At 42.2% G+C, this 11,809-nt stretch overlaps 1 protein-coding gene across 1 annotated transcript; it reads left to right on the plus strand.

Annotated features, from left to right (window-relative positions):
- Positions 1-496: 496 nt before the first annotated feature.
- On the plus strand, positions 497-6,923 carry LOC117589339 (UPF0687 protein C20orf27 homolog). The gene is made up of 2 exons (XM_034281190.1): positions 497-798; positions 5,270-6,923. Exons 1-2 carry the CDS (start codon positions 768-770, stop codon positions 5,776-5,778), a joined length of 540 nt encoding a protein of 179 aa, XP_034137081.1. The 5' UTR covers positions 497-767; the 3' UTR covers positions 5,779-6,923.
- Positions 6,924-11,809: the final 4,886 nt, after the last annotated feature.

Consider the following 11,809-nt stretch of genomic DNA (forward strand, 5'->3'; position numbering starts at 1 on the left):
ACTTTCAAAATTAAACGCCGATAGTTTCGCTCATCGCACATAAATACCGATGTTTTATGAATCGATAAGACCAACATCAAAAGACTCAAAAAATTAGAAAAATAGTTTTAATTGTTGCATTTTCATAAAAAGTATAACATTATTAAAAAATATTACCTAAAAATATATTGTCTACCAAAAGTACATATCGATATTACGCTTTTTATGCTCTTGTTTTTGATTGGCCTTTTACATTGATCCTTCTTTTATATACAATAAAATAAGAAGTTGTCATGAAAACTAGCCACTCTTATGCGGAATTGATTCATCCACCGGATAAAATAATAGTTTTAGCTCTGAGAATCCAAACTAGCTGTTAATATTAAGAGGAACATAAAAATCTACCGAATTGATGTAGGATATACGGTATATTTTGAAAATGACATGGCATGTTTTGGTATATTTCTGAGGAACATGCAGTATATTTTATAGATAATTCCGCGGTCACACTGCCGCCCGCCCGACACAACAAAAACGCTCCCGGTCCAACTTCGTTGATTTTTAATTGTAAACAAATTTAATAAATAATAGAGGTAGCTACTGGACCTGTGGAACTACAAGGAAAACGCGATTTCTGGACGCTCTTTAAAAGCTCATCACTCTCAGGCGTCGCCTGTTTTCATTCATTGCGAGGAACGCGCCTTCCAGTTTAATTCAGTTTGTGATAAAAAGAGACGCAACTCCCGAGATACAATCAACAATCAGCAGGCATTTAGAAGAGCAACAAAATGTGCGACGAAGCCGCTGCGGATCATCAAGGTAACTACTACTACTACAGCAAAAGTGCACCTGTGTGTGTGTGTGCTTACTCGGTCTATATTTGCTTGGCCATTAAGTGGCGTGCTCTAAGCCAAAATGAGATTATGATTAGCGGGCGCCGCTACCCCGCCCAGCTGCGACTTGAGAAAAAGTGCCTTAAAGTAACATTACCCAAAGCCGGCAGTGGATTTGTGTGCTTCCTAGGAGAGGGTTCCGAAGGGATTTGTGTGTTTAATTGGAATTTGTCAAGGGTTTTGGCTAAATTTAGATCAAGAAGTGGGACAAATGTTCCCATTTGACCTTTTGCTGAATGCATTTTTGCGATAGTTTGTGTGCGTGTGTGTGTGTGTGTGAGCTGCCTCCTTGCAAGGCTCATTTGCAAAAGGTAGAGTATTCTCTCGCTCTCACAAGTTGCCATTCGCTGTCGCTCTCTTTTAGTCACGTGGTTGATGGATCTGCTTCCTTTTTGCTTTGACACGTTTTTCTTTTCTTTCTAGCTGTACTCTCCTCGGATACTTTTTTCCCCCTCCTCTTCCGATTTCTGTCCTGCTCTCGCCCTACTTTCATTCTCCCTGCCACGAGATGGGACTGCTTGCTTCTATGCCTGCAAGCAGTAAGGCTGATCGGTAGCTGGTACTGCAAGGGTATTTAGCAGTTGCCTAGTGATACATCGAGGAATAATTGGTGCAAAGTCCGCTACTGGTAGACATTTCAACATTTCTTGTTGAAATTTACGCATTCATCTCTGCCTCTCTCCCTCTCTTCATCTCTCTTCGTCTGCCGCTCTTGTTCGCTCTGCTGCCCTCCAACGTTCATTGTTGTTCTTTGGCCATTTTCCTGCTTTTCTGTCGCAATATTAAAAATAATATTTGTTCATGGTCAAACCTAAGCCAATTTTCAATGTGGCTCTCATCCCCCGCCCCCTTTCCATTCCCTGCTTTCGCTGCGTCCCATAATGCTAAATTCATGACATTTACCGGGGGAATCGATGATTTTTTTTTCCTCTATGCCGCAATTCGCGTGACTCGTTGCGGGCCCCTCTTATCGGTGGAGGCACAAAGCCCAGGCTCAAACATTTGATAGAAGCATTCTTAAATTGTCGTAGATTAGTTTTTATTTATGATCACCGCACCGCACCCCCCGCTGCCAGGCAAAACGTTAATGAATTGTCGTCTGCCATATAAATAATTTTCCTTTTGCTTTTTATACACTTTCATCAATTACGGTTTATCGCACTCTGTGGGACAGTTTGAAGTGTGCTCTCTGCGCGGGAGGGAGGTGTGGGGGAGAGCTCCATTGAATTTATTGTGCAAGTAAAGTAGCTGTAAATTGTCTGAGGGTGTGAAGAGCGCAATCTAATTTGTTCTCTTCAAGTTAAGCAGGATCTCGAACGGTCGCTCTCTTTACGCGCTGTAGCTGTCAATGACATTGGATTGAGAGAGCAAACGCTCTCTTTAACTCACTTAACTTCGCTCGCTCTCTTCTGATTGAGATACTTACTTACCGACACAGCAACTGCTTTGGCTGAACTGCACAAAGTGAATTAAGAGTGCAGATATTTTCTGTGCTGATCTATAGAGTGTTCAAAAGTCACCAATGTGCACTACCCTCTCCACACACCTCACACAAATTGGTCGTGAGTTAGCACCTGCTATCATTTGTTGGACATCTCACGAGCCATCGTAATTATCAATTCATTTAGCGCCCACCCACAGATTACACTTTCAACGTCACGACCAGTGCAGTTCCCACATCCCCCCTCAATCCCTGGGCTTTTGGGTTAATTAAATTGTTTGCATAGAAACCCAACGCTAGCTGGCAGTGGTTTTTCGTTGCTTATTGTATGGTATTCTATTATTTTATTGCCATTTCTATAAAGTGATATGCAATTGTATAATGCACATGTGTTGTGCTATTTATAGCACTGGGACTGCGGGACTGTGGGACCGTTCCCGCCCCCGAGCACATTGTTTGGCCTCTATCCCCCCACAACACCCCGCTGGGCAGCCGCCGATGTGTTTCTGTGATTGATATTTGTCCCGTTGGGTCGACACGACACCTTTGCATTTGTTTTGATTTGTACATTTTCGTGAGCATAGAACACAATTCTGTTATGCAGGCTTGTGCATGCCCCTGCGGTCAAAGCTTGAGCCATATTTTGTTTGGCACGTACGACAGCAACTGTACAGCTGCCTTTTTATGGCATCCCGCCCCACACATGGCTGTTCCGGCTGGCAAAGCTGAATTAGTTATGAAAGACCTGGCAGGAACACCGACAAAAACTGGACACAGTCTTTGGATTTCGTGGCAGATCGGTGTTTATATGATTCAATATTCAATGCCCCAACTGAAGACATTCGTTTAGAATATGCTTTGAATAAATGAAGCAATTCAAATTGAAATCAATTGAGAGACAAACGCTCAGACGGACAACAAATCATTTGTCTATATAGAAATATGAAAATATGGAATAAAGCTGGCCCAAAAGATGGCCCAAAATGTATATCTCTAACAATAACAATTTGAGATTTCATTAATGATTAATCAATGCTGATTGGGGGCACGTGAGAGAGAGAGAGACTCATCTCTCCATCTACAGATTGCCATCTTGCTGTGCGCTTTGCGTGTGGCAATGCCTGGGAGCGTGACTCTAAATGAAATTTATAAAAATAACAACAATCTCGACACTTGGGAGAGGTCGCGTACAGGGAGGGAGGGCAGCACTTTGCTTGGATGAATCGACATTGAAAGGTCTCGAGTGTCGTTGGGTCTCAGGTCTCAGGTCGCTACCTTTCCTTTGTTGAAGCAGATTAAGTTGGATTACAATAAAAAATTGCTTACATCTAGCGAATGAAGAACCGGAAAATTGTTACAATTTTTTACATGAGGCAGCAAAACATCATTTTTATTGTCAACATTTCCTGCAAATTAAAATGCAAAAATTGAATTACCAATATGACGGACGGATCTGCTGAGCGGGCGATCAGCCAGTAAACAAATAGCGGCATAAAGCAGAAACCGACAAAAAAATGTGTACAGAAATTTCATTTGCAGAGTGACAACAGAATGAAAAATATCTGAAGGTTTTGCTTTCACAGCTAACACTACAGTGCGTATCAGAAGTAGCAGAGGGAATATGAATGAAAGCAAAGGTGTCGATAGATATGCCAGTCATGAATTGATCATCCTTAGATTTAATTCCATATTTAATTATTGTATAAATGATCTATAATAATATGAATGGCTAATATGCTGCTGAAACGCACTGTTTGTTCGTTGCTCCCAAAATAACAAACTTTCCAAAACACACAATATTTATGTGAGTGCCAGGGCGGACACCAAACGAATTTTATTTATAGAACAGCAAAAAGACTTTTGTCGGGGCCCCCGTGAAATATTGTATTCGACTGAGGCAATAGGCCATGATTAATTGTGCAACTATTTGGATCTTTCCATGCCACTCTGCTGGTGCTACTTGGATGCCCGATTAGATGTCCGTTAGGCTGTCGAAGTTTTTATTGCTGCCTAAGCATGTGCCACAGCCCAGCAATTTGTTAATTGTATTTGTACAGCGCAGCCACTTTAGTTATCCATTTAGAGTTGTACGCGTCTCAGGTGTACGCTAATTTGGATTGTGATTTATGAGTAGCACGAGGGCGGGCTGGAAGTACGTCCGAATAATGGATCATCTGAGACCAGTCGAACGTGCTTCGAAGACGCTAATAAAAGGGTGTCCAGCAATTTGCTGTAGATCACATTTTTAGGCTTTTATTAGCTTTATTTATTCGCTCTTAAAGTGTGAAAATATCTCTCCCTCTACGAATTCTTTTGGCTGTTGCTCTGCTGATCATTCATCAGCTTCTCTCTGGCCTGAACATCAATTAAAATCCCAGCCTATGGTTTCGTCTTTATTCATAAATTCACTTCCACAGTCGCCGTGAAACACGAGTGCAGGGCTGGCCTGCCCCCCTACCCGCTTTTGACCTAATTTTAATGCGATTTAAGCACAGGCAGTGCTGGAGCGGGCCGTGGACGCGTTTAATTAGGAAGGTTACACGCGATTTCCTACTCAAATGCCGTGGGGCCGGTGGGAGTAGGAGAAGCGCGACCCGAGACTGTTGTTTGCCACTGCCAGTGCCCCACACCCCAATTGTTTGTTCAACTCTGAATACTCATGTTTATATCCACCTGACTCTCGCCCCCCCCCCCCCCCCCCCCCCCCCCCCCCCCCCCCCCCCCCCCGCTTCCGCTCGGCTGTGGCTGGTGGCGTCTTATTTCCGGGAAAGTGTGCACAATTTTTTACTTCGTCCAATCTGCTTGTTTAACAAATAGAATTCTCATTTTCAATTAAGTTTTGTGTACACTTACAAGCCGCAAATATGCAGCGTTTATAGCTGGAATTTCGGCTGCCTACAATCTCGACTTTTTCTTGTAACAAATTTCTAATGGAATTTGGTTTCTCTTCTTGCAGATCATCATGTCCATTTCGATGCTTCTTCGGTCAAGTCCGATGGCTTTGAGTCGGACAGCTGTGTGACATATCAGCGCTCGGGCGACACGATCGCCGTCAGTCTGGGCTTTCTGCAGATCAGTCATCGCTATCTGATCGACCTGAAGCTGCCGACAACGGTGTTTGGCAACACGGGAGCGCCGGGCAGCAAGTTCGTGCCGGTTGTGAGCGCCACACCGAATCTGCATTGCCGTATAACAGAGTTCGCTGGCACCAAGCACGACGAGCATGACTTCTTCGAGATGAAGATCGAGTTCTTTGCCTACAAGGAGAAGCTGCTGCGCGAGGTGCTGCACATTGTCAGCGCGAGCAATGCCAAGGAGCTGCTGCAGCTGGTGATTGCCGCCCGGGTGCTGGGCAAGGGCAAGGGAACGCCCATGCTGCGCACGGGCATCCACTGCATCGGCGTGGAGCGGGACGACGACGAATCGGAGGCCTCGGACTTTGCGGGCTTCGACAACAGGCCCTAAGGGAGAGGAGCAATTTGTTTTCGTAGTTAATTGCAGAGATATTTACATAGTTCTTAAGTAAACGGAACGAAGCAAAGGATTATTCTAAAAGTATATATGAACTAACTCTAAGTCTTGCCTGCATGGTAACGTAACCAATCAATCAATCAATCAACCAATCAACCAAATTAATCGTATGTGAAACTCATAGAGCATTTGCATTTAGATTTCGGTTTCAATTTTGTTTGTTGTACTTAGAGTTTTGACTCGCAAGAACCTGACTGGCGGCAATGTTAACCCACTCAGCAGCTCGGTTTCACGCGCTCTTTTGTGTTGTCCAAGAAAGTAAATCAAGTTTTCATGGAAAGTTTTCAAGTCTAATGTGAAAATACATTGAGAATCTGTTGAACTGAACTCGGTACGTCTCAAAGCTATAAGACAGCTTGTATGTTGTGGAATATGCCACAAAGAATACGTATTTTATGTATTTTATATTGTAGAAACCTCAACTGCTGTCTTCTAGCTGCGAGACGCGCTGTAAATGTGTCATGCATTTTGTTGTACTCATGCCCCAAATGTACTTTAGTCAATCAATGGAACAATTAACACTTCAAACAGACCAAACCGCAAGCCTTTTTCAAAATGTGTATAGAATAAATAAGACATTTTAAATACGATTATGTGCGCAGACCCAGGGCCAACTCGTGGTGCAGCCTCTCACCTCAACTAAAGCATCAAACGAACCACAGAAAACATAATTATAAATTAATCAAATTAGGCCAAAAGTATCCTTAGTATGTTTACTTGTATTTGCACTGTCGAATGTATAAAAGCAGCAGAGCTTAGTGTGGCTTCGGCAGTTCAGGGCTCGGCACCCATACCCTGTCATGTTCGCAGTGAGCTTCTGCAGTGTAAAGCAATAAGCCGGTTTTGTAGCCACACACACACATGATGATGCTGCAATTATTATTATTTTCTATAGTATAGATAGATGATGACGCACCACGATCAGTCAGTCAGTCAGCAATTAGATTTTGTAAATTCCAATTCTACACAAATCCCAATTCAAATGGGAGCTCAATTCTGTGCTAAGTATTTACAAACATGTGTATGTATTTATGTGTGAGTTTAGGCCAGCAAAATAAAAAGATTCGTTGAGAATCCCGCCCCCCCATCGAATATTAAATGAGTTGTTTGAATAATTTAACAGGCAAGCCTGATCAGAGTGGTTCTTGGCAGCAAAATCGTCATGATTCCCCTCTTCAACTGATGGACGTGGCCAGGGAATTGGAGTTTGAACACTGACGATAGTACTTACTTCCCCCATGTTAAAGGTAAGCGAAAGGAATGCATTTCTTGAATGACCTCCCTCTCATCAGTTTCATCTTTTACAGATTCTGTCGCATTCAGGCGCCGAAGGGTATTCATTTACTACTTTGAAAGATCAGTCTGATGCGCCTTAACTACCTCTACTTACTTCACTTGTTCATAAGACTAGGCGAGTTGGATTCCTTATCTACCGATAAGTACCGGCATACCTGACGCTCTTCTATGCATGATGACCGCTTGTTCCATCTTCATATTGTGGCGGTGGAAACACTTCAACTTCCATCATTCAGTTCCAATATAATGCAACAACAGATTTGTTCGCCAACACAAAACCTTTGTTCAAACTCTGCACCACTCATGCAGCGACGATCGTGCAAGGCAAAAGAAGGGAGAGACGAGTAAGACGTAAACACGAACAGGCGAAGTCGGGCACTGTGATCCTCTCTCTGATCCACACCTGTACATCAATGTGTGGGCCACGAAAAGCAGCCTTACGTCGGCTCATTGGTTTTCGATTGAACACGACAGCGATCTCGCCCGTCAGTCATTTGTGCTAACTGGACGGAGCAGAACGTTCCCTTTTTGAGTTGATTTTTAATTCGCAGCGCGTCCAGGTGCTAAAGATGATTCAGTTTGTGCGGGACCATCAAATAGTAATTGCATTTAATGTATTTGTGTTATTGGCCGTCGTTGTGCTGCTGTTTATTTACCATAAATATGTAAATATGTAAGTGCATAAATTGTGGTCCCTCGAAAGGTGTTTGACATTTTCTATGTGCATTTCAGCTAAGGATGTAGCCGCCTTCAATGGATACATATCAAAGCATTTAAATGGATGTACATGGGTACATTTATGTGTATGTAATATAAATGTACCCATGCCTAGCTTTGCATATGAATAAATCAAATTTAAAAATGAACTTTTGTGTTTGTATTATTGCTTTCCTTTCTTTCGGCTTATCAGATTTTTATTCGTGGAAAAGTCTGTTTACCATTTAGGTTATTTACTTGTGCACCTGGCAATGTTGTTGCAGGTTTATTGCTGCTGTCCGAATGATATCTTTTGACGTCGATGCGGTTTCGATTGCAAGGGTACAAACATAGGTGCATAAATATGTACATACATATGTACATACTTGTCCCAAGCCTTCTGACTGAAGCGCAGATTGATGTCATGTCTATTTGCAAAGGTGATGCAATTGAAGGCAGAAACAGAAACGTAATGCAACGGCTGGCTTGGAAAATCTTCAAACTCAATCCCTAGCGATGACGTGTGGTTCAAATATGTATGTAAATGTACAAATGTAAATGTACATACATATGTAAATATGAGCTTGTGGTGGAGCCTGTGGCGAGACGCGGGCTGGACTGGACGTTAATTAAAATGCATCAATTTATTGCTGGGCGATGTGCGTGCAATAATAACCATTTAATAAATATGCTCAATCAATGCCACGCCCCTCGCTCTGCCATTTTGCTTAATTAAAGTAATTATGGTTTCATATTTCATGCAGCGCTGACCTGTAGCTGCACGTCTAGGCATGGCCAGGGGGGGTTTCGGTAATTACATTTTGTCATAAATTTAACATTTATTTTAAAACGCCATTAAGTACTTAACGTGCACGATGTCTGCATTGTGTGTTTGCCTTTTACGGGCATGCATTTTGCTCGATGTTTTTTTGTTGCTTTTGGCATTATTCAAGTAGCCAGAAGACAAGAGATCTACATAGTTACACACATAAATGCACATTTGTGTGAATCGGCAGATGAATGTGCCTTGCCAGAAAAGCAAAAATAACTAAAAAGGAATGCACGAGAGGCAAGAAAAGACTCAAGAGCATCAGACTGAAGTATAAAATTGAACTACGGCTTTTGGGCAACGAAGATTTGAATACTCTGGAATGTATTACATAGGTACATACATATGAACACAGTTGGGAAATTTTATTTCAGCCTCCCTCTTGCACTTGATTGCACCCGCACCACTTACTCTCCCCAAAAGTTACGTCACTTACTTCCTCGATCTCCCTTTTCACATGGAGTGGTGAGAAGGTGACACATATATTCAATAAGAGAGCAACATGGAATGTGCAAGCACGAGGAAGACTGGAAGGTGAGAGAGAAACAGCGAGCACTGTGTGTGAACCGCTCTCTCACAGCTTACGCTTTGGCGCAATAAACAAGAAAAACGAGCTGTGTTTACGTCAGCTCCACGTTTCCGGGTTGCAAAAAGGAGAAAATCAAACGATAACATGATCGCGGGACTGTGCCCCGAAGTGTAGAAGTAAATAAATATAGAAAGAGTGCAAAAATTGTTTTGGAATGCAAGATAAAGTTCGCGGTCAAGTTCAGTGACCACACAAACTGTAGTTGGCAGCTAGAAATGTGCGGAAATATGTGAAAGTACAGTGAAGTTTTATCTCTTTGATCTACAAGTAATCATATTGTGTTATGCATTCATAGTTTTTTTTTTGTGTTTAAAAATCAGCGGAATGTTCTAGATTCCATTGTGTCTGTGTTCTTTTTCCAGCGAGTTACAGTTACATGTGTCGGTGCGGGAGTGCGCATAGTTTTGTCCCTTTCTCACTCAAGCAAGAGTTAAAGAATAAGCGTAAAAGGAATGCGCGAGTGGCTCGCCTGCAAAGAGTCGGAGATGTTCTCTTATTCTCTCTCTTCGTCACACGTTTGCTTGCGAAAAAAAACAACAAATGCAGAATTGAAATATATAGAAGGTAAGAGATTAATTACTACATTGAACATTTAATGCCTTCCCCCCTTTGTAGAAAAAATCAATCTATGTATTTACATGTACGTACAAATACATAGTACATAGTATTTATAAAGAAAGCAAACAAACTTGTGATTACTTTCTTCTTTACGTTGCAAATATCTGAGCAAAGGCCAGTATACCCAAGGAAAGGGAATACGAGTGGAGTGTGTGGAATGTGACAGGGGAATCCAGCAACGAAATGAATAATGTAAATACGCCAAGTGTACAAAGTTTTAATTGTTATCATGTTTTGTTTGAGCGTTGCCTCTCCCCCTCCCTCTCCCTCTCTCTCTCTCTCAATCTCTTTGTGTCTCTGTCAATTCGCAACTCTTCGTCTCCATCTCTAAACTGCCCCTCTCCTTCGTTCGCATTCTAAATGTATCCATTTACGCTTGGCCAAGTTTTGGGGCTGCACACACGACACGTTGGACTCAAATTGTGTCGTGTCTGGCGTTGGCTGAGTGGCTTGCGGCAGCCTCAAAGTTTCCATTTTGCATATGTGCCTGCAGGCGCCACTTGCATTCCGAAAACATTCTCCCACCGCGCCCCCTGCCATTGTCACAGTTTAATCCAAATTGTATTCTTAAATCGGGGCTCTTTTATCTGGGGATTTGATGCAGGATCGAGTAAAGAAATTTTTACTTTATTTTACGTAGGATTTTGTAAGTCCTTTACCATCCTTCATTTTCCCTAATGGGGATTTAATAGTTTAAAAATTCAAGAAAGGCTAAAATGTATAAATAAATAATTCCCAGTGATATTTCATCATTTATTAGTGGCTTGAAGTTTAATGTTTCCCTCTGAACATTTAAGGCATTTTGCGGGCATTCAAGTTTGAGCATATTTCCACCTTTGCAGTTGATTTGCATAAATACTTAAACTTGTTTAGTTTTTCTTCTCTTCTGGCCGGAGTTTGACTTTTACCAAGAAAATCTGTTCAATCTGTGGCTTTTGCCGTATTTATTTGGCACAAATTTTAAGTGATTTATGCTGGCCACAATTGGCCTCTCTCTCTCTCTCTCTCTCTCTCTCAACTACGCAAAGCTATGAAAAATTCACACAGAGCTATTCAAATGTTGGGTTTCTGGGTATCTCTATCTTGGGGCATGCATATTTATTTGCCAACATTTACTTATGCTGCATTTGAAGCAATTTTGTTTGCTGCACTCAAATGCAGATCCAAAGTGTGTGTATGTTGATGCCACACAAAGTTGCTGGCCATAGATTTTCCAGCAAACTGTGTTGCACATGCTGCAACATACTCGCACTCGTCTATGTACACACTAGCAGAAGCAGAACACTCGCAAGATTTTACTTGAACACTCATTTATTTGATAATAATAATTGTTGGGATACTTGTGGAGCCGTAGCGGAGCGTGGAGACAACTCCTTTGTCCAAATAAATAATCAAAATGTCATAACAAGTGGCAGGCAGGTACTGCCACTAGTGGCAGCATGTGGCATCTCATCTGCACGGCATGTATCAGGCAATGTTTATGCAAATTCCATTTGGCCTGCACTCCTGATTACGCACTCGTCCATCCATCTCCCCATGGATGATGCATCAGTGCAATATAAATATTTTACATAGATTTAACATAGCTGATTGCAGTCCGTGTGCATATGCCTGTGCATGGCAATCATGCGAGTATCATATCAAATTTTAAGTGCCACCCCCAGGCACAGTGGGGCGGCAAGAGAGTTAGCATTGGGTTTGCTTTGACTTCGTTGGCCCATGGTTATTTGGAGTTTAAGTGCAGATTTATAACCATCTTCCAACTGTCAATCACTACCCAAAACCCATGGTCCCATGGTAGCCCCGATCAGAAATATCGACTGCAAGTATGCTAATGTGAGGCTCTGGCACTGTCTCTGGCACTGTCTCTGGCTCTGGCTCTGGCTCTATCTCAACATCATTTGCATTTGCAAGACGTAAGCCTAATTGAACCAGCG

The sequence above is a fragment of the Drosophila guanche genome, unplaced genomic scaffold, assembly GCF_900245975.1.
Source record: "Drosophila guanche unplaced genomic scaffold, DGUA_6, whole genome shotgun sequence".
Classification (NCBI taxonomy): domain Eukaryota; kingdom Metazoa; phylum Arthropoda; class Insecta; order Diptera; family Drosophilidae; genus Drosophila; species Drosophila guanche.